This window comes from Gopherus evgoodei, chromosome 13 (assembly GCF_007399415.2).
Source record: "Gopherus evgoodei ecotype Sinaloan lineage chromosome 13, rGopEvg1_v1.p, whole genome shotgun sequence".
Classification (NCBI taxonomy): Eukaryota; Metazoa; Chordata; order Testudines; family Testudinidae; genus Gopherus; species Gopherus evgoodei.
Genome location: NC_044334.1, coordinates 7,774,678 through 7,798,182, shown reverse-complemented (window position 1 = coordinate 7,798,182; position 23,505 = coordinate 7,774,678). Strand labels below are relative to the sequence as shown.

General features: G+C 48.3%; 1 protein-coding gene across 12 annotated transcripts in view; it reads left to right on the top strand.

The window, feature by feature from the left end:
• The first annotated feature begins 5,001 nt into the window (after positions 1–5,001).
• ABCB9 (ATP binding cassette subfamily B member 9) overlaps positions 5,002–23,505 on the top strand; it is a 36,003-nt gene continuing 17,499 nt past the window's right edge. For 10 of the 12 annotated variants that reach the window (XR_004002985.1, XR_004002986.1, XR_004002987.1 and 7 more), the window contains exons 1-6: positions 5,002–5,081; positions 12,897–13,601; positions 13,899–14,013; positions 15,144–15,274; positions 16,554–16,759; positions 19,082–19,279. Coding sequence is in view for 9 of the 12 variants with exons in the window: in XM_030582954.1 (XP_030438814.1) it covers positions 12,977–13,601; positions 13,899–14,013; positions 15,144–15,274; positions 16,554–16,759; positions 19,082–19,279 (1,275 nt within the window). In the remaining 3 variants the exon portion in view is untranslated. The other 2 variants (XM_030582952.1, XM_030582951.1) reach the window with 2 other exon arrangements.

Sequence of the window (23,505 nt, the reverse complement as noted above, 5' to 3'; positions counted from 1 at the left end):
TTTGTCAAGGGTGCTGCTCCCGGTAAAGTGGATGGCCTCCCACCATTCACCGCGGCTGTTCAGGAGCAGCAGAATGCAGTGAAAGAGCTTGTAAGTCACGTTGCACTTTGGAATCCTCTGAGCAGGGTGGAGCATTTGCCACACTTGGGAGGGGGAGGGACGGTCCATGCCCCAGAGTTGGCACCATTTGATACGTCTGCTCCTTGGCCAGCACAAGCACAGTAGGGATGTTGCAGTGTGGCACCGAGGTGGGAGCTGAATAAGGAGACTCCTCCTGGGCCCAATCCTGTGAAGTGCTGAGCACCCTCAAGCCCCACTGAAATCAGTGGCGGGTTGTGGATGCTCAAGAGCTATGGCTAGGCCTGGCCAGTGCCCTGTCTCACATCTGTGATATCAGGATAATGAGTATGGCCTGAAGTAGCACGAGGAATCCTTTGGTGGAGGGGGGAATCCTATCTGAAGCTCACCGTGGAACATGCTGTGTTAAAACTCCCCTCTCCCCACAGGAGGGAGACAGGAGCTCTGGAGAGCCAGGGAAACAAACTGCTTTTGCATCTGTAATTCATGCCCAGTGTGGCCTACTGCAGGGTTTCTCAACAGTGGGTCACCAGAATGTGTCAAAGGGTCACATGGGAAGCCTGATGTCAGGGGAAGGTTTTGGAGGGGTGCAGAGCCCACCTGCATGGGCAGCTCCAGTCCTAGGTGCAACTTGGTGCTCGGGGTCACAGTGCTGCTCAGGTTTGGCTCAGCTGCTGTCCTGTCATAATGATGGGGACCAGCCAGGCCAAATTTGAGTCAGTGGCGTTAAGCTCCCATGTATCAAGTTGCAATGCCACTCACACAAATTTGGCCTAGCCAGCCCCCAGTCAGAGCAACTGGGCCAAACCTGAGTAGTGCTGCAACCCTGGAGGTGACACTGCCTGGAGTGGGGAGCTGAGCCCAGCCGAGAGTCCCAGGAGCCGCTGCTATGGCATGCATGGTGCACTTATCTAGTACTTACTACATTAATGTGAACCTTGTATAGCGTGAGTAAGAAATATTTAGGAAGCCAGATGTTTTTTGCACTGAAGCTGTTTACTGGGTAGTGAGAGGCCATTAATCTTTACAGATGGGTCCTAAATCCCAAAAAGCTGAGAACCACTGGCCTAGTGGATCGAGCACTAGACTGGGACTCAGGAGAGCTAGGTTTGGTTCCTTGCTCTGCTACCAACCCGCTGGGTGACCTTGGGCTAGTCACTTCATCTCTCTGTGCCTCAGTTTCTCTCTCTGTAAAATGGGCATTGTGATATTGACCTCTTCTGTAAAGCACTGTAAGATCTATGGATGCAAAGTGCAATGTAAGAGCTAGGTGGTTTTATTATTAGTATTGGTCAACTTGGTAATTCCAATAGGAATTTGATTCTTTTTATTCTCTAGTAATTGTAGTAAAATCTAGTGTGGCAAGACAAGGGCTGGGAGTCTGGATCTCTGGGCTCTACACCTGAATTTGCCAGGTAGTGTGACCTTGGGGAAGTTTATTGAACCGCTCTGTGACCTAGCTTCCCCCTCTGTGAAGCAAGGCAGGTCCAAAGATCCAGACTCAGGGGAGGAGTAGGCTTCACATTGGTAAGTGACTCCATCTGAGCCTAAACTCGCCCTCCGAGGGGCTGGAAGAGAGGGGTTTAGCAAGAAAACTAACAGGAAAGTGTAAGGAAGAGTCAATTACAATACCCACCTCTCCCCCGGCATGCAAACTATACCAGCTTTGACCCCCTTATACCTAGTTACAGACCTGTAATTCACACCCCAGCAGGATCGCCACAGACTACGGCCCTGCAACTCACCGGCTTTTTGCTGGAATGCCTTGTTCTAGGTCAGTGTAGGTGAGAGAATTGGCATATGCTGACATAAGAACTTAAAGCATGTATGAGAGGAGAGGTTTTAATTAACCGGCGCCGCAGAACCCCCCTGCCACACAAACAGACACTAACCAAAGCGATCCCCTTTGCAGGTGATAGCCAACATGGCCGCAGCTTACAAGCGGGAGCAGAAGAGCGTGAAAAGGAAAACAAGGAGCCTGCCGTCCCTTGCCTTTAAAGTGGAAGAGGGCGTGTTTGGCAGCAACGCTAACTCATCGCTGAAGAAGCTGAAGAAGAACCAGTTTATGGCATTTCAAATTGAGACAGTGCTGACACCTGAGCAGAGTATATCCGGGGTGAAGAAAACCAGCTAAACTCCTGGGTCTAACTCGGTGTCAACCTGCTGTTGTATTGGTAATCTTGGCATGAAGTGTCCTCTTAAGGTACCTGTGTGGAAGGTGAATACTCAGACCTAGGTCGCTCTCTGGGAAGGGATGGTAAAAGTTCAGATCTGGTGTGTTTGAGTATCTATTTGGCCCCACTGCTGTAGTACCAGAGCCCCTCCCAAGTAGTCATGGATTTTTCCATAACACGTCCCTGAGAGGTGTCATTATTCCCACTTTACAGACAGGGCACAGGAGCAGAAAGCGTTTAAGTGACTGGTCAGAAGCCCCACAGGGAGCATGATTAGGATTGCACTCATGTTGGTGTAAATCAGGAATGAATCCATTAAATTTTATGGAGGTAAATGAGAGGAGAATCAGAGCCGCTAATCAGTGGCAGAGCTGGAAATTTAACCCAGATCTCCTGAATTCCAGGCTGTTGTCTTAGCCTGAAAATCGTGTCTTCCTACCAACAGCTTAGATCATTGTTGCACCAGGTCCCTGTGTGTCCTTTGGATGTGTAACTAGCCTGACATTTACACACTTGTGTTGGAGGGGTCAAACTCAGAAAATTAGAAGGGTTTTTCTCTGATTGTCCTGGCAGAGGGAGACTTGGCCTTGTGCTTTGAGCTTTCACATCCTACTCTTCCCTAAAATGGAATGAATTCTAAGAGTCCCATGCAGTCAGTTCCCATATTGTCGGGGGTTATACAGAGTAGCATGCAAGTCCAGAAGTGCTGGGGAATGTTGACTACTGCACTTGTGACAATAAAGAGCCTAGGTGTTAATATTGTTTTGTATATAAAGTAACTGCGTCCTAGCCCTGTGATAAGGCATGTACAGGGGAGGAGGTTACAACAGTCTCATAGTTCTGAGATATGAGGGCTATTCCGATTTTGAAAGGAAATATTTATATGTCAGTTCTTGGACTTCTTGAAACTAGGTCCCTCACAACTCTCACCTAGGGTTAGGGGGTTAATTGAAAATCCTCTTGAGCTGAGTGACTGCCTAAATCAAAGGCCTATTTTGTATTTCCTGTTGCTGGAGGCTAACAAAGCACTGTAAAGAATAAAGCATTTGGACGTTTTTTGTAGATAACATTTTCTTTAATGTGTGTAACTTCCGGGCTGGCTGTGTGGTGGTCTGGGGTAAATTAGATCAGACTTTTGTTGCTGGAGAGGAAGAAGGGCGCATGCAGCTGGCTGGTGAACTTCTCTCTTCTTTGTAACGCTGCCAGAAACTCTTTGTAATAATCCCCAAGTGCTCAGGAGAAGGCAAGATGTGCATGGGAGAACAGGGCTCATTCCAGTCTTGACTTGCTGTATAACTTTGCCAGGGCAATGTGCATGTTTTCACTACACGCCTAGTTTAACGCATTTTGCCTCTTTATAACAAGATCATCCTTGAATCCAGCCATGGCAGGAAAAGCGGATTGATTTCAGGATGGACAAAGCAATCTAAACTTTCCCTTTGGGACAGCTGTAGAAACATTTTTCACCCCATGAAAAGGACATCTAAAAATGGGGAGTGGAGGAAGCTTGTACTGGAGGATAAACACCAGTGTGAGCCTTTTTGGCTGGAGAGCCACAGCTCCCAAGAGCCTGAAGCAAGAAGAGCGCAGCCAGGAGTTATTCCTTCTCTCCTGCTCTCTGCCACAGGGGCAGCTGTGCTGTTTCTGCACCATCTGCCCTTGCTCCTGGAAGGAAGATGGGGGAGGGCTGTGAGTTGCCAGTACAGGGGCACAGAAGGGTGGTCGGGGGTGGGGAGGTTGGTACAAAGGCTCTGCACTTGGCCCAGGTGCTTGCATTGATTATGCCCCAGGCCTGCTGCTCTGCTCAGGGCTGACTCCAGCTTTTCTGCCATCTCAAGTGGAAGGGGGGTAAAGAGTAGCGGCACGTCCTTTTTGGCGGCAGCTCAGAGAGGGAATGAGGGACCCGCTGCCGAATTTCCACGCAAGACCCAGATGTCCCATTTGAATTGACCACCCCAAGCACCTCCTTGCTACACTGGTGCCTGGAGCTGGCCCTGGCTCTGCTTCACTTTGCACTTTAAATCAGCATCACCATTTCGTTTGTTCAGCCTAAAAGGAACAGAGTCCAGGCAACACTAGGGCCCTAGCAGCTGAACCCGGGCACCTCCTTACACAGGAGGCTGGAGGCCCTGGCTATTGCAGGGTTAAAATTCAGGGGATGTGGCAGGAGGGTCTCACCCTGCACCAATCCCCAGTCTGACCTTGTGTTTATGGCTTCAGCCAAACTTGGCAGCTGTGGATCCCCAGGGGCAGGTTACCATCGACCTGCCCAGCGTGAGTAAATCGAGCCACATGCAGGACTGGAGGCTGCAGCCAGGGGCTAGGAGAGCAGCTCTGGGAGCAAGGTCCCCTGCAAATAGGCTTGCCAAGCCTCCAGGATTGGCCTGGAGTCTCCAGGCATTAAAGATTAATCTTTATTTACAGATTGTCAGGAACACGCCCAACCAAAACTGGCACCCCCAGTGCAAAGCCCTGTGTAGGGGCAGTGGGGAGCCCCCGAGGGGTAGGACCAGGAGCCCACTGGGGCTAGGCGGATGCATTTACACAAGCCCCAGCTTGCAGCCCTGGCTCCTCCTGCGGTCAAGCAGCCGGTGCAAGCCAGGGGCCAGGGCAGGGTCCCTCCCCAGGGGCCCCAGATGCTTGCAGGTCAGGCCAGGCACGTGCGATTTCTCCCTCCTAGACCCCCCCCCTCACCCAAAACCGGCTGCAGAGGTGGGCGTGTCTTGATGATGTCACCCGGACAGGCTCCTCCCACTTCCGACTTTGTTCTGCAGGACCGGGGGCCGTGCGGCTCCGCAACGATCCGAGTCTCCTGCTGCCGCCGGCCAGGTAAGAGCCGCCGGTGCAGCGCCGGTCTGGGACCCTGTCTGCAGGGGCAGCTCAGCTCGCTGTACCTGCTCCATCGCTGCCCCGGGGCGGGCGCTGAGTTTGGGTCTCCCCCGGCTGCAAGAGGCGCAGAGTCTCTGGTTGTTGACGCAGGACCCGGAGGGTGACGGTGTGTTTGGAAAGATCAAACCAGGCTGGCATTAAGGTGACCAGATGCCCCGATTTGGGGTCTTTTTCTTATATAGGCTCCTATTACCCCCCACCCCGTCCCGATTTTTCATACTTGCTGTCTGGTCACCTTAGCTGGCATCTGCATGGCAGCTGGCAACATGCACCTAATTCCCCTTCCCCCAGCACAAGTGGGGACTTGTTTTACAGCGTCTACTGGCGCAGATCAGAGCTGGAACACCCTGGCCACTTTCAGAATGAGTGAGAAGGAGGGTGGCTGGGTGGGTACCCCTGGGTCTGATCCTGCCCTCCTTTTACAGGTCTGTTGCATCTTATGGACATTTAACATGTGCAATTTCAGTTTTACGTGGTCGGCAAAAATTAAAAAAAGGAGAGAAAAATAACAATTTAAATACTGTTTCTGTAGTGCGGGCGATTCCACCCGCCATTCAACTCAATGTAATTTTGACTATGAGGTTTTCGCTTTACGCGCTAACCACGGAACGGAACCCCCGTGTAAGATGAGTCTCGCCTGTATATGATGCAAATCAGGTGTAACGCAGGTCAGGGTCAGAAGCCAGATCAGAATCGGGCCCCTTGTGCTTGCCCGTTTGCAATAAGTGCTGAGCGTTGTGTAGCTTGACAATTGTATTGATTTGGTCTGGTCTGGTCCCCCTTAGACAACCCCCCCACACACACACGTTAACATTGCAACAAAACAATACATGTAGACACCCCGCTCTGAGTTCACTACATGGTGGTCAGGTCACTTGGTGACAGTTGCATAAAGGGAGTAACAACAACAATAATGACACCAGTACATCTAATTTCCCATTTGGACAGTCTTCTACAACATGTTCCATTAATAAAGTTAATAAATAACTTTATTAATGGAACATGAACTAGAATTATGATACTAAGCACCATTTTGGCTCTAGCCAAAACAAAATTCTGCAGATGGCTCATTGCTGATCATATAGATTTTTATAAACTCTCTTTTTTTTTTTAAACTAAAGAGTAACACAAATTATATTCCTTTTATTACAGTAACAGCTGTATCATAATAGTAGAGTTCAAAAACGGATGTGCAAGTCAAGGCTGTGTTTTATTGAGACCTATTTAATGTGGTGTTATCAAGCAATTCATTTGTTACGATTGTTTTTCTCTTTTGATTTGGCTAAGCAAGATCAAATAGACTGTAATTGTTTCTAATTTCTATCACATTAGCCAAAAGTCTAGTGCCTTTTCCCTAATCTGCTATATAGTCTATTTTCCTTGAGTCTGATGAGACACTTGTTAGAAATCGCATTTATAAAACTTTGCATCAGATGGAGTTTGTAAGTGGCCAAAGGAACAGATGAGGGGATATGAAATTTTTTAGCCTTAGGATTTGCAACAAGCACAGACTGTCACCAAAAGTCCTTATGTCTGGATGGTTGTTCTAGTGTCCTGTAGGAAATGAGATTGTGGGTCTCAGTCCAGTTCCTCTAATTGTCAGGTTTCCTTATTACAGCTGGCACTAACTGGCACCCCGAGGACACTAAAGGCCAAGTGCTCAGCGGTGCATGGACTCTGAATCCCCCCCTCCCAACCCTGCGGGGCTGGAGCACATTGGTGGGGTAGTGGGGAGCAGTTTGCATAGCTGCTGGATGCAGACACTGTCAATCCAACATCTTTTACAAGCACTAAAATTTGCTTGATTTTTTTTTTTTTTGACTGCCTCAGAGCAATAGGTGGGTTTAATGCACAGACACTGGGAAATCCACAATAGTAGAGCCTCCGATGCAACTAATAGGATCTGGACATTCAGTCACTTTTGCTTATTTTAAATAGTATTTAAACTGTCAAGGTTCCAATCTACTGGAGCTGCACCCTGTACCTGTGACACAGGGAGTCCAGGTGCTATTGGATGCCACAGATAACGTGTCAGTCCAGTTCTATTCTAGAATGTTGTTCGGGACACACAGGAGTCTGTGGCTGAGTTCTTAATTAGAAATATTTGGTTTTGGCTGGAGCTTCTGCTGCCCTTTCTCCACTGGGTTCCAATCCTGCCATGAAACAGCCACTCCATTCCTGCTGTTGGAAGCTTCATTCTCCTATGTCCTCTGGTTTTCACACACAGACCTTCATCTGCTTGCTTTCTTCTTTGTTGCTTGCCCTTGGTGCTGTCCCCTGTAGGAAGCCCTGCTGCAATTTGGGGGTGTAATGCAAATTTGAATGTGGTGGAAAGACAAACAGCATTTTTTGCTTAGATCGTAATCAGCCTCTTTTGCCCATGAAAATAGAAGGGACATTTGTAAAGGAACTAGAAATCCTCCATTCTCCAGGGTTCACGCGTGTTACAATAGTGTCTCTATTGGGCTCCCTTTGAATTCCAGATCCTCCTCACTGGGGATGGGGTGGGGTGAGGTTTTGGGTGGGTTCAGCCTGAGAGGCTGATGATGCCAAGCTTGCCCCAGAGGCCTTTGCCCTGGGGAGCTGAGCCAGGGAGATGGCCAGGATTAGAGAGAGCTGTAGGGCTCCTGAGACCAGCTAGCACCAAAAAGAGGCAAAGCCCAAACAGAGCAAGAGACCAATTAAGCGAAGCTAGTTCTGAGGTTACTCGGCTGTCAATGTCTGGGTGGGTTCAGAGCCCTTCTCTGCAGACAGAGATCCAGCACTGGGGTATTTGGAAGTTGTTCTGCTCTTTCCAACTCTTGCTGGCTGGATTGTTAGCGGTTCTGACGGGAACAGACCCTGGCAGCAGGCATGGGACCTTCACTGCATGTGTAGCGGACAGTGATCTACAGATCAAATAAATTAGGGGGAGATTTTCAAAGGCACAGAGGGCAGTTAGGTGCCCAACTCCCCCTCACTGCCCCAGGGAATTGGGTTCTTAATTCTCCCTTGTGCCTTTGAGAAAAATGCCCCTCTCAGTGCTTGTCTACCCAAGAAAATTGATCAACACAGCTAAAGTGGAATAACTATTATTCCAGTCATTAATAACTATTCTGCTGTAGCTCTGCCGGTCAATTTCCCCGGCTATATAAGCTGTTAGAGAATTATTTTGTGAATAATAGATGATGATGATAAACCATGAAGTTGGCTGAGGCCTCCAGTACAAAGGCCCTGTCTGTTCTGCATGGGCCTTAAAGGTCACAGGCACCTTTCACTGGATGAAAGGTTTGCCCCAGCCTCTTTGGACCGCAGAAGGGACCTCATTTCAGTGACCCCAGCAGGAGCTGTATAGGAGAAGGTTCTCACACAAACAGAGCCTTCAGTGGTGTCAGTCAAGTCACTGATTACTCTAACCCAGGGCATGATCATGTGACCTCTTGTGAGGTTCCTTATTCTACCCACCTGGTAACAGCATTTATGCTTCATTATTTATTTGTGTTCTAGTGTCCAGAGACCCCCATGGTGATCAGGGCCTCTCCACATGGGAGGACGTGCAATTTGAAATTCCTCGTCTGCAGGCTGGTGATCGATCTCGCCTAATGTTAGCTCTGGACACAGACTGGTACAGAGCCTGCATTAGGATGAGGTAGGCACAGATTGGAGCTAGTTCTCTTGAGCCGATGACTCCAATAGTGGTTAAGCTAGAAAGCCATTTAGGGTGCTTTTCCTGCAGATCCAGTAGGGGGAGCCAGATGGTTACTGAAAGCTGGTTCGCGTGGGCCAGAATTTCAAGTGTGGCGCTCCTATTTAGGCCCCCTAATGAATGTTCTCTTTGAAATTCTGGCTACTGATTTAGGTGCCTACATGGGAGCTGTTGGATGCTGAGCTCTCTTGAAAATTGGACCCTGAATGTTTATTTTTCTGCAACAGCATGAGCCAATACATGTCTTTGGATCAATCGATTGCACTCCACTAACAGGACTGCGGGAAAGTGCAGTGATGCACATTTGTGCAGTGAGATTTAAAAAACGGACCCCAAGTTGTTAGGAGTTGTATCAGCTGAGTAATATACCCTTGAAGTGGCTGCCCAGAGCTAGCCCTGTGTTGTCGGTTACATGCAGTGACTTTTGTGTTAAATTAAACTTGGCACTCTGTGCTTGGATAAATACACATTTTAAGGCAGAGTATCCACAACATCTACTTCTTGTTAATATCGCTCTGTCTTTGAGGTCTGAGCTTTGGGTTTCTCATTGCCCAGTCTTAGGGGAGAAGCCTCTTTCTTCTACCTTCTTCTGCCCCATTTTGTACTGCACAGCAGGGGAGAGTAATTTGATCTTCTTTCTTGTGTTTCTTAGACTGTGGAGTGTATCTTTTATGAACAGTGGTGACTGAAACTGCCTGCTCTCTTGATTATTTGAAATCCCGTGTTTCAGGCACTTGATTGCCTATGTTGTTCCTTTGTAGAAGGGGCGAGAGAGGACTGGTTTGCTACCATAGGATCAGAAACTTCAAGGGTTTTGAAATTTGTTACATAAAAACTAATTTCATCTTTGCCTGGAAGGAATTGGGATTTAGCAACATTTTAGGCCACTTTTTAGATTTTAGAAAAGTAAACAGAGGGTTTGTGGCTCTGGAGCCGTTTGGTATTTTTGTTCTGTTGCTCCAGACTCCAATGATTTTATGAACAGGCCCAACCTTAATAGTAGATGGTGCTTAATAGCCAAAGCTTTCCTTCATCCACAGGCTTTCGTCCGAAAGGTAGTGAGCTAATTCATCCCTAAACCAAGCCTGGCCTCCAGTGGCCAGCTCCAGAGTATGTCAGAACACATGCTGGAGCGCTCAATCCTATTGATCCAGGTCTCCAACTGCTAGGGAAGGACTGGTTCTGTCCCACTATTCCGTCTCCATAGGAACAGACAGAGGCGTTGAAGTGAAAAGGTTGTTACTTTATTTGTCCTTTTGAATTTTGTAAAGTATTTGTAGGGTTTATTATGAAAATAATAAGGACCTCTGGGGTCAGGAACGTGCTGGCATTTAACGAGGGGCTGTGTTTACAGCTGTTGTATTAATTTAGCTAGAGAATGAATGGGCCGAAGGTGTTAATATAACCCAGTCACTGTTCAGTATTAAACAGCGTTAAACCAGCTTTGGGGTTTGGAATGGAGAGACCTCAGCCTGATTAGCACCATGGCAAACAGGCCCTTACATTTTATGACCTTTTATTAAAGATACCGAAAAGAAGGAAAACCGGCTGAAGCATTTGAAATGAGAAGCATTCAGTAAGGCATTCATTTTAACAACATTGTTTGTTCCCTTTCCTTTAGCTGGAGAGAGTTTTTCGAAGGAAAAGGCCCTTGCTTGACAGTCTCTTAGATGATATTAAAGATGGTAATAATTGGCCTTTTGGGGGAAAGAGAACTAGTGAGTTGAGATGGGCTGAATCTGTTGCTGTTGCTCTTAAAATCCAATCCCATTTCATCCCAGGTGGTATCTGGGATTCAGCTGGAACTGGCAGAGTTGGGGTCTTATTTGGGCTCCTCTTCTTGGCCCAATCTGGTTAGGACATCTCTCAGGATCAAGGCCAAGAAGGACTGGAGTTCCAGGACATGGTGAGGGTGGCAGCCATGATGGTGAAGCTCACTCCAGTATATGCCATCTGTTCTTCTCTATCCCCCCCCAGCCCCAAGCCTCTTTCTTTAAAGACCCCCAGAAGAAATGGTGGGTGGAGTAGCCCAGCCGTTCATTATTTTGTTCACCAATTAGGCCTAATATTGGACACACCAGTCTTGGCTCATTAATTTTTGGTTCCACATCTTCTGTCTTTACCAAGCATGATTTCAACGGCATCATGGGATTATATCAACATGGTTTTTTTGTTTAGAATAATTCAATCTTTTGGTCTCCCTTTCATACCTCTTTCCATTAACATTTGTTATTATAAATTACTGTGACATCTGATGACCTTTCACGTACTTTCATATGTGAGCTCAGAATTACGGTAAATTTGCAGGCCCGACGATCAGAACAGAGCACATGGCTTTCAGCATCACCAGCTGTTCCTTGAGGTCCAGGCTGTAGGTTTTGTTTCTCTTGAAAGATTGCATTTTAACTGGTTCATTTGCTGTCTATGAAAACTTAGTTTTGTCGGGATCTGGTGGTTTTTGCAACCCGAACAGACAGCAGGTTGGGATCATGCAGGACACTCAGGGAATGAAACTGATGAGGGGAGCAGAGGGACACCGGAACTGACCGGTTTATTTTCATTGAGAAGTGCCAAGAGTAAACACAGCATCAGTAGTGAAGAGTAAAATAGACTTTTCAGGTGCTGCCTGGTTTGAATCTAATGTACTGCCATATGAACTGGAACCATAAACTCACTGAACGTTAAATCTCACAAAATGAGAGTCAATCTATCCTCATCATCGTATCCGTTCATAATACTCCACACCTGAACCTAGCCCTCATGTGAGCAACATCCCTCATATCTCATTGTCTGTACTTTGACTCGTTAACCTTTTACCCTGCTCAGGGATATTGCAGATTATGTATTCCCGATGCCATCCAATCTTAAACCGAATTTTGCACCCCTTGATAATCTGTATGTTATTCCCTAATAACCAGAAACTTCTGTGCTTAAACTCTGTACTGTTCACATTTAAAAAAAAACCACATCATCATCTTAATAACCAAGGGAAGGAAATATTTTTGGCCTGAGTGTCCACTTGTAAATGGGGATAATGTTCCATTCCTTCCTTTGGAAAGTAGGAGTGAGATAAAAAGCGCCAGATAAGAGCTAGGTATTATTTATTCTTCTGCCCGCCAGGAAGTGCCCCTCTCCTTGCTTAAATAGTCTATTGGGCTGCTGGCGCCCTCGAGCAGTTTTTCTACCTTTGCTTTTGTTGGCTGCTGCATTCCCACTTGGACACACCTTACACTTTAATCAGCCCTGGTGGAGTGAGCTGTCTTTTCAGTGTCTAGAAACTGGGGTCCAGCCATCTGATTTCAAACCTCTGCCACCTGCTTCTGTCTCTTGTGGCAAATCCCTTTTGAATCATATTCAGGAGCCCTTTTCGTGCGGGCACAAAGAGCCGACCCTCTCTCTCTTGCTGGCTCGCGGTGGGGAGCTCGCAGCAGAGGCCTGGGGGACACTCCCTATCACACACCCATCATGTGTTCAGAGAGCTGGTTGTCACCTGAGTCTTAGCCTGCAGCCGCTCTGGCTTCAGGGACCTGATCCGTCCAAGAAACATGAATAAATATAAGTTCTGGGGGTAGGGATGGTGCATGCCAACTTGGAGCCTGTCTGCCTTGATGGTTTCCCTTCACCACACAGCGCTCCTGTGGCTGCAACGGAGAGACATCACAGAGACATTTCAAAACAATTTGTTTGACATCATGTTCTGGGGACCTCCTGGAGCCTACTGTTAACACCGTGGTGCTGAGAATTGGGCTGTCCGGCATTGAAGAGAGTAGCTGAAAACACCCCATGACTCTACCTGTAGCCTAGAAATAATTCCCGGCCCTAAAAATTGGAACCGTAGGGTCAGCCTAAAAAGCAGGCTCAAACTCAGGCATGTTGTACAGCTGTGGGCACCCCTTCTGCCAGCGCCCCAGACTATCCTGATCTGGGAGGGGATGGCAGGGAATTGGCCTCCGGCAGAACCAGAGCTCTCACGTGAAACTAAACAGCAGTGCTCCACAGCGCTTGGTCCCCCTCTCTGCCACTTCATAAAGGTCACTGATATTCTTGTGTTGTTCCTTTCCCCATCCCAGGAAGGACTAACATGGAAGTTTTTACCTTGGACTAGGGGGTTCGCTGCCTCAAACTGCAATCTGCCTCTCCCCAGAGTTAGATGAAGATGAGAGTCTGGAAGGCTGTGGCTTGCACTCTGGCGTTCACCGGCGTGGACGTGCTGGTGACCACACTGCTGTACGTGCACAGCCGTAGCGGCAAGGACATTGTCCAGGATCTGAAGCACTTCAATGTCTTTAATTCCATGTTGGACGTGTGGGGGACATGTCTGTACAGGAGCTGCTTGCTTCTCGGCGCTGCCATTGGGGTTGCCAGGAACTCAACCTATGGCCCCAAGCGCCTGAAAGCATCCCAGACCTTCATCACCTTGGTCTGCCTGCTAGCCGGCATTTACACCCTGGTCAAACTGCTGCTCTACTCGGAGGTCAGGAAGACTATTCGGGACCCCTGGTTTTGGAGTTTGTTTGCATGGACGTATGTGTCGCTGGCTGCAACTTCCTGCCTGTGGCAGCTGCTGTCTTCCGTCACATCCTCCAGAGAAGTCTTGGGGGTCAGTTCGGAGTCCAGGGTGGAAGCAGAGGAGATATGTGACCCCAGCCCTGTTACGGTGCAGGAAAAGAGGGAAGAGGTGTCAGGAGCCACTATCCATAAGCTGCTGTCTTACACCAAACCAGATGCTCTCTTCCTCGGAATAGCCACTTTCTTCCTTCTGGTTGCTGCTTTAGGTGAGTGAACGGAGTTTAGAGGGACATTGCCAAGATCAAAATTCCATATTTTCTATTCATATCAGTTCTATAAAAATCACACCTGTCAACCCTGATGAAATCTAAATATTGGGCTTAAACAACCTTTTAATCTTTGTCTCACACCTAGATTATCAAGGCCAGAAACACCGTCAAATATATTACTGTTCCCAGAAACCAATTAAACTCCACTGCTAACATTTGCTTTACCCGATAGCTCTGTGTTTGAAACCCTACCTCTTGTTCTAATCCACCGTCTCTTATGCTTCTCCCATATAGGAGAAACATTCCTTCCTTATTACACTGGCTTGGCGATTGATGGAATAGTCATCCAAAAAAGCATGGATCAGTTTTCCACTGCAGTGGTGATTATGTCGCTTCTTGCTATAGGAAGGTAACTGCGATAGATTATTTGTGCCTCAGTTATAAGAAGTTTATTATGTTGAGGTTTAAACCTTCTTCCATAGTATTGTCCTGAACTGGCTAGTGGTTATATGAACCTCTGCTCGATGGATTAGGAACTGCTCACTCAGCTTTGTGTTTCAGGTGCGAAGCTGCTAACAGCAGTTTTCCTTTAGCTCAGGTGGCTGGGATGTGTCTATGTAGACCCATAAGATGTAGGTAATCCCTGCTCTCGCTGCGCAGTTCTGAGTGCCCACAGTGTAGCAGCAGAATGACAACCGTGAAGCATTAGCTGGCCATGACTTTTTTACAGTATTTACAGACTCAAGAGGGAGTAGGGAAAGAAACATCCTAAACACTTGGTTTAGTTTTATCTAAACATCCTTGCAGAGGACAAGGAGATTCAGAGGCAAAGCTTTGGCCCATGTCTGACTCTTCCCTGGTGACAGCTGCACAAAACTGGCAGATGCAGTTTGCAGAGGGACCAGATGTCACGCCAGCTTGTAGGTTGGTTTTGGTTAACGCAGCTTTGTGTCCCTAAGTCACTTGGCATTCTGGGGCAAATGAGCCCCGGACTGAATGGCCATGTGCATCCTGCTTGCCACTATAATGACATGAAGTTTTTCATGGTTTCCATCTGAAACTGTGAAAGTGACCAGGGCTCAACTGAAAGGGTTTTTTTTTTTTATGTTTAAGATTAGTTTGTACCAGCCTGATTCTGGGGTTTTGTAACAAAAGTTTCTCTTGTTTCTACTCTTGACACTTCGGTGTTGTCTAAAACCGGACGCATGGTGTTAATATGTAGTGGAAGCGTTGTCTAGTAGTGATAGCACATACCTGAGACTCTGCCACTGACTTAGCCATGCCACTTTCACACTTGTGTGTCAGTTTTCCCAATCTGTAAAGTGGGGATAATGAGATCCATCTCGGGGGTGGGGTGTTGTCAGGCTAGTTGTCCGAGCAGCTCTTTGAGATCCTGGGATGAAAAGGCACTTTCAGTACAAAGTATTATCATTGGCCCCTGTTTCGATATGTCTGTCTTGGGTCTGATGGGGCTTGTATGTTGTGTTAAGGAGTGGATTTTGTGCACATTGTTATATAACGTCTCTTATCTGCAATTAGCTCATTTGCCGCAGGTATCCGGGGTGGCATTTTTACGCTCATATTTGCCAGGCTGAATATTCGACTCCGCAACTGCCTCTTCCAGTCACTGGTCGCTCAGGAGACAAGTTTCTTTGATGAGAATCGCACAGGTTGGTTTCTCTCCCTCCATGAGATCAGTCTCTCTTTCAGCAGTCCAGCCTAATCCTCGCGTGATGATGATCTCTGGGAGGCAAGTGTGCTTGGGACGCCACATTTCCGTTGTTTCTCAAGATATGAGAATACAGTCTGAGTAAGTGATTGACCTGAAACACTAATGCACTGATTTCCAAGTACCTGCTACTGAAACACTAATGCACTGATTTCCAAGTACCTGCTAACAGTGTTTGTCAGATTCATGGCCTACGGGAATTCCATATAAATCCTGCAATCTAAAGTGAAGGGAGGTGCTTGGTTGCTCCTTCTGGAGATCAGAGTCCCCAGTTTATCCATAGTTTCTGACTGTAACATTCAGCATGGCCGAAAGATACCACAAAAGCTTTGGCTCTCTGCCCCTCCGCATCTCAGTGGTCACTAGTGGAAGATGGGGGCTCAGGGTATTCCTTAAGAACTGCTACAGGACTTGGGGGGAGGAGGAGAGGGGAAACTTAAACAGATTCAGATTGCAGCAGCCCTGTTTCGAACCCATTTAGTCCCTGCAAGGAGCCAGTGCAGGATTGGGCCCTGCAGTGCATCTGTCTAGTGCTTTGCCCAGTTGGGCTTTAGGACATGCAGAGAAGTCCCAAGCAGGTCCTGACAGCTGGTGTTTGCAGGAACCTGCTGGGCTGGTCACTATTCTTTGTGTTTTGGCTTCTCTACCCTGGGCAGGTGCCCTCCCTACAATACATAACCTGTGGTTGTTAAATAACAAGTGTTCATGTGAACTGAGTGACACCCCTGGAGGATGTAGGTACATTCAGCAGCAGGCAAACCGCCTACATACGCCTGTATCCAGCAATGTGCCTCTGACCTGTCTTGCAGGATGTGAGGGTGGTTCAGTCTCCAGGGCCCATTCAGTACTTGGGCTCTGCTGAGATTGCCAGCAAAGAGCCTGATCGTGGTGATCTCACCTTGACCGAGACCTGCCAAACTCGTTTTCTGCCACCCACTGACCTGCAAGCGGGTGGTACAGTAACAGCTTCCAGTCACTACTGACCTGGCCTGGATTTGAACTGGGAGCCTAGATCTGAAAGGTTCTGTGGCCCATCATGAACAGCTGCATCCCCTGAGCACCTGATCTGTGCACATGTCATTCTTGGTTCCCCATGACCCTCCTTTTTGGCTCAGGGCACGTGCAATCACTACCTGCCTGTGCTGGGATGGAGATGGGGGCTATGATTCCTGAAGCACTGACAGATCGGAGCTCTCCCCCCACTCTCCTTTGCCTTGCAGGGGACATCATCTCCCGGCTGACCTCGGACACAACGATCGTGAGCGACCTAGTTTCCCAGAACATTAACATCTTCCTGCGCAACATGGTGAAGGCGACGGGCGTGATCGTCTTCATGTTCAGCCTGTCCTGGCAGCTGTCTCTGGTGACCTTCATGGGCTTCCCCATCATCATGCTGGTGTCCGACCTCTACGGGAAATATTACAAGGTAAGGCAGATTGCTTGCATCTTCAATGTATGCCGAGTCCCTCTGTCTCCCCCAACGCAGGACTCTTCCATGGGCCAAGTGACCTAGCTGTGGGCTGCTTCTCATGGAGATTGGGGGTGAGCAGCGAATGAACTGTCTCCCCTCCAGTCTGTCTGCCAGGAGAAGAGAGCAGGCCAGCCTGTGAGCTGTGGTGGCAGCACAGGACCCCAAACACTCCCTTGCTTTGCTTGTGCCTAAGGCCTGCTTTGGCTCCGAGGAGTCAGGATGGCTCAGTGGAGTTCAGGAAAGGATGCCGCATACAACAGGGATGCTGTATATGAGCAGGGGAGGGTGCAGTCTGTGCTGTTGTACTGCCTCCTGCTGGCCATCCAGAGAGCAACGTTGGCTGTAGCTCTTGAGCACCCAGAGTGATCGTCTAGAAAAATGTGGGTTCCAAAGTATGTGGTGAGGAATCTTTAGGATACTGTTGCACCACAAGCTTTCCACAGGCCCGTTCCCAGTCTTTGTTCCCTGTTTCTCTCTCCTTTCTGTCTGAAGTAGCCGGTGATCAGTTCTGCAGATCCACCAAGACAGAGAGTTTAACCAGACCAGAGGTGTTTCCCTTCATTTGCTGCTGACGTGGAAAGAGCGGGTTAGAACTAGCAGTTAATACAAATCCCCACAATGAGCTTTAGCTGGTCACAGCCCCCTGATCCATCAGTAATTGTGGCTGGCTGTAGTCTCACCCATCACTTTCTGGAACGACTCACTTCCCCAAACTGGATTGTGCCGCTCCTCCTGGCCACACCTGTTCTCCCCAAATCCCTAAATCAGACCTGTAAGGTTTTTCTTGTCACAGTGGAAGTGCTGGCTGCATGTGCTATTGGTCTCGTCTGGTAAGATTAAACAAACAGATGTTTGGTTAGTGTTCAAAAGACCTTCTGTCTTGATGCTGGATTTCTCTGTTAACCAATCGAATGAAATTACAGGCCCTTTCGTAGCATGATCTTGGGGATATCAAAGGAATGTGTTCTTTACAGGGAAAAGTGTCTGTCTAATTTGTTCCCCCCCACACCCCCGTCTGGGTTTGTGTGTGCAATACACAGTGCTTTCTCTATTCCTGTCTCTTTTTAATCCCAATGTGAGCTCTGTTAGTCTGTGGAAACAGTGGAATCCCCATTGCTTGGGACTTTTAGAAAAAGGACAAAACAACAGAAAATGTACTGCAGGGAGGAATCCCGCCCCGGTCCCCGAGAGAGCGCTGGGGTGATCTAATACATCTGGTTCTCTGAGTCTACAGCTGTGCCAGCTCCATTGTCCTAACCTGTAATACCGGTTGGGGCGTGTGCGCACCTGGCTGTCTCATTGTTCATAAGGAGCTCTCTCTGACTCCCAGGCGAGAATTCTTTCCGAAGTGACATGCCTGCACTTCCATTGGGTGGAGCACGTGAATCAGTACAGCCCACGGGCTGTGTGCCGTGCTTTGAGAGCTTTATCGCTCTCAATGTCAGTGCCGTGGGGCAAATCCTGCCTGTGTGCGTAGTGCCGCCCATGTGACATGCACATGCTGTAGAAGCAGAGGCGCCGTGCCTGGATTCTGTCCAGTTGTGGCTCCCCTGTACGGATTCTCCACCCTCTCCCCAAGATTATTCTTGCTAGAAGTGTGTAATTGGCAAGTGGGGGAGGTTTGCATATTGCCATTGTCTGTTCAGAGTGTGCACGTGCACAGACACCAGATTGTGCCCCCCTTTGTGGCTTTGGTCACAGGCAGCTGCTGGCTGTCTCAATGTGCTTAGAGATCCCAGCACTACAGGCACTTGTGTTCATTTCCTGACTCTTTCTTGGACAAGTCACTTAGTGTCTCCATGCTTCAGTTTCTCATCTGTGACGTGGGGATAATAGCACATCCTGTCTCCTCCTTTCGTCTGTCTTCTCTATTTACACTGTAAGCTCTTTGGGATAGAAACTGTCTTTTACTCTGTGTGTGCGTACGTACGTATGTACATACGCTACCTAGCACAATGGGCCCGGGTCCTGACATCAGGCTCTAAACTCTGTCATCATACTCAAAGAATAATAGTGATTGGCCCAGAGCCACTGAAGGAGTCTGTCAGACCCAGTGGCAGGACTCTCTCTCAGTCCTGTCCTCCCACAACCCCTTTGTGGGATTCAGTCCTCTAGGCTGACATACCAGCCCAGGGACAGTGACATGACCAATGGTCTCCAAATCCCTTTCCATCGGGTGTGCGGTGCGTCCTTAGTGGGGGAGCACAACGAAACGGAACAGTAGCATCCTCTGGTAAGTACAGTCCTGCTTTCCCTTGTTCACTTTGTTCACTGCAGAAGCTCTCCAAGGAGGTTCAGAATGCTTTGGCGAAGGCCAACAACACAGCAGAAGAAACCATTTCGGCCATGAAGACTGTGCGCAGCTTTGCAAGTGAGGACATGGAAGCAAATGTCTATTGGCAGAAACTGCAGCAAGTGTACAAACTGAACAAAAAGGAAGCCCTGGCCTATACGTACTATGTGTGGTCCAGTGGGGTACGTGCCTTGTTTCTATGAGCCACCTATTGTCACTGTGATGATACTGAGGGCTGGGAGGGGTTATGTTCTGATACTGCTCGTTCTCTGCTTTATGAACGTTGTAATACATTGTACATAAAAGGCTTGGGGTGCGGGGCTTAACAAGAGACACAAAGTGTAAAGTCTGCTCACTATCCCCTATGCTTTATTTTCAACGCTCCAAACAAATATACATTTCTGTTAGGGATTTTGAGCAGTGTCATCCAACAGGCAATTTCCTGTAGTAAGTAGCACTATAATTCAGCTCAGTCAAGGGCATTTGAAGCACTGTGTGCATGTGTTATTGCATTATGTACTTAGGCCAGCTAGTTTTTGGTATCCTAAGCTATAAAACAAAGTTTGTGTGATTTGATCTGCTGCTCAGAAACTGACAAAACCATTTTCAGTGTAGTTTCTTTTTTGAAAGGCACTTTGTTGCCAGTCAAGCCTCGATTTCGAGGCTTCTCCTGGTAACCAAAGTAGTGCAAAATCACACACAACTGACCTGGTTCCACTAAATTCCTTTGTTGAAAGGTTTGTGAACCAACTCTGGGGAGACTCATGGCATTCTACCAAAGCCCTGCAAGATCTGTGATTTCTCATGGTTTGGATGCAAAATTAGACCATTTTGAATTTTGAGTTTTTGGGATCATCCAAAGCAAAGCTCACAGCATGAACCCGTGGTGTCTCAGGAAATTGAGAAGACCTGTCCAAAATGAAACTGACACATTTAGCTCAGCTCTAACAACCTCTTTCTCAGGGAAGTGCAGAGTCCTGAACTCAGGTCTTGGCAGATGAATAAAGGAGGAATTTGTTTTCATTATTTTTGGCTTGTAGAATGGATTTATTCGTGGCTTTGTAGTCAACAGCTTTCACTGGCTAACTTTGACCTCTTTAGCCCAGGAGTAGGCAAACTTTTTGGGCTGAGGGCCGTATCGAGTTTCATAAATTGTATGGAGGGTCAGTTGGGGAGGCGGTCATGGCCCAGTCCCCACCTTCTATCTGTCCGCCCCCCGGACTCCTGCCCCATCCAACCCCCCCCCCCGTTCCCTGACAGCCCCTCTGGGACCCCTGCCCCATCCACACACCCCCACCTCCTGTCTCCTGACTGCCCCCGGGCCCCCGCCGCCCCATCCAACCACTCCTCTCATTCCTGATGGCCCTCCTGGGAACCCTGTCCCATCCAACTACCCCTTCTCCTTGTCCCCTGACTGCCCCCGGAACCCCTACCCCTGACTGCCCCCTTCTGCCCCATCCAACCCCCCCTCCCTCCTGATTGCCCCCCAGGACCCCTGCCCCCATTCAACACCCCTGTTCCCTGCCCTCTGACTGCCCCAACCCTATCCCCACCCCCATCCCCTGACCACGACCCCTAACTCCCCTGCCCTCTATCCAACCCCCCCGCTCCCTGCCCGCATTGCCTGGAGGCACTAGTGGTTGGGCACTACAGCCACGCCACCCGGCTGGAGCGAGCCACGCCGTCGCCACCGTGCAGCACAGAAGCTCACAGCCCTGCCGCCCAGAGCATTGCACCAGCAGCGGACCAAGTGAGCTGAGGCTGCGAGGGGACAGCAGGGGAGGAGCCAAGGGCGAGCATCCTGGGGCAGGAGCTCGGGGGCCAGACAGGACGGTCCCGTGGGCCGTAGTTTGCCCACTCCTGTCTTAGCCAGTGGAAGAGTAGATGAGTCAGGATTCATGTGTTCTGTATGCCACACTCTGCTACTCACTCATGTGACTTTGGGCAAATCATGGAACCATTGACGGGGGAGAGATAGCTCAGTGGTTTGAGCTTTGGCCTGCTCAGTCCTTGAGGGGGACACTTAGGGATCTGGGACAAAATCAGTACTTGGTCCTGCTAGTGAAGGGAGGGGGCTGGACTCCATGACCTTTCAGTTCTATGAGATGGGTATATCTCCATATTTTTGGGGGGAGGGGAGGATAGCTCAGTGGTTTGAGCAGTGTCCTGTTAAACCCACAGTTGTGAGTTCAATCCTTGAGGGGGCCATTTAGGGAACTAGGGTAAAAATCTGTCTGGGGATTGGCCCTGCTTTGAGCAGGGGGTTGGACAAGATGACCTCCTGAGGCTCCTTCCAACCCTGGTATTCTATGATTGCACCTTACCCACCTGAGAACCTGGAATGAAGAGTGCTAGATAAATGCAAAGCACCTTTATTTTCCAGTTCTCTTTCAAGGGTCTGATCCAGCTCCCACTGAAGTCAGTGGAAAAACTGCCTTTGACATCAAGTAAGAGTTGGATGAGGCTGTAAGGCAGCACTTCTTAGCATATGCGCAACATGACCGGGATTCATCACTGAAATACACTTGAGTAATTCCACTGTGATTTATAACTTAGTCTAGCATATTAGGCCCCAGGCCAGAGCTCCATACACATTCCAGTGCCAATGTTTGCGCTGAACTTTACATGTACTTTCTGGATTTCAGGGTTGACCTTAATTGCCCTTGAAAGAAACAGCTGCAGGGTGCCGCATGGTGGAACCACGGGCACATGTGGGTACTAGTGTGTTGCTCGTTAATTTCCATATACTTCAGCCTCTCATCTGATCCCTTAATGTAAACCACTGCTGACCCTGCCTATGCTCCTAAGTGTTTTTATTTATTTTTTCTTTAACCACATGAGGCAGATTTCTGGTCCTATGGCGTCCTCTGCTTGGAAGCCAGCAATGTTAATAACAGCTTTGCCTACCATGGGCATAGAGAAAATGGGCTTCTCCTGGCATCTTCAGTCTGAAGTGAAAAGCTGGCATTTTTGGCTAGATGAAAACTCTGCTAAAATATTCCCTTTTGGCCCCAAATGGGGCATTTAATCTGGTCAGGGAGTTCTAAGGCGAGTCATGTTTAGGTTAGTTCTTTGTTTTAATTGTGTTGGTCTACTTATTACATAGTCCTGCCTTGAGTGCAGGGGACTGGACTGGATGACTTCTCGAGGTCCCTTCCAGTCCTACGCTTCTGTGATTTGTGAGTTTTCGGCACTAACTTGGGGACAGAAAGGTGCTGAATCACTGCAGCTCCCAGGGAGGTTAATGGGATCTGCAAACTGTTATTTCTTGTTGTTGAATTAGTATCACAGCAGCACCTGGAGGTCCCAGCTGGGATCAAGGTTGAATTGTAGTTGGCACTGGCTACTCACACAGTGAGAGTTTGCAATCTCAAGAGACAAGACAAAGGATGGGCGAAAGAGATCCAACATCAGAGCAAAAGATTGGAGACTGAGTCACAGGGAGATTGAAGGGAGTTGCCCATGGTCACACAGGGAGTCTGTGGCAAAGAGAGGAACTGAACTCGGATCTCCTGCGTCCTCGGCCAGTGCTTTCACTACAAGATCATGCTTCCTTCCATTGCCTGGGGCTTTTCAGAATCAGAGCTTTAAATTACAGCCCCTTGCTTGAGGAAACATGTTACCGAACTAAAGAAGAGTGTCGCCCCCACCCACCCCAAAACAAAAACAAAACAAAAAAAACCTGTGTGTTCAAATGCCCATGATCCTTGAGGAAGTTTGGACTGGGATCTGAAAGTTATGCTTCAGGTCTATCTGTTTAGCCCACACTCTTACATATATTCATCTGTAAATTCAGTTCATCTCATTTTAATTTTCCATATAAATCAATTGTTAAGATGTTTCATGTTTTTCCCAATATCTGATATAACACCACACTCCTGCAGAATGGCTCCTTTCTCCTTGCCCCTTGCAGTACAGTTCAGATCGAATTAGAGGCAGCCCAGAATCCCAAACCCTTCACGTTTCAAGAGGTGAGCAGAGCATTTGGCTTTGAATTCCCAAATCTGAATCCCGCTTCTGGGTTGGATCCTAAATCAGAAAGGGCCTGTTTTCTGCTTTGAATGCTGACAGTATCTATTACGGTATCTTGAGATTTTGGGCCTGTCCAGTCCAAACCCTGGCACTGATTCAACCCCCAGCCTGAACTCTAGCATAATCCAGAAACAAACTGCTTAAGATGTAAGAACGGCCATACTGGGTCAGACCAAAGGTCCATCTAGCCCTGTATCCTGTCTTCTGACAGTGGCCAATGCCAGGTACCCCAGAGGGAATGAACAGAACAGGTAATCATCAAGTGATCCATCCCCTGTCACCCATTCCCAGCTTCTGGCAAACAGAGGCTAGTGACACCATCTTTGTCCATCCTGGCTAATAGCCATTGATGGACCTATCCTCCATTAATTTATCT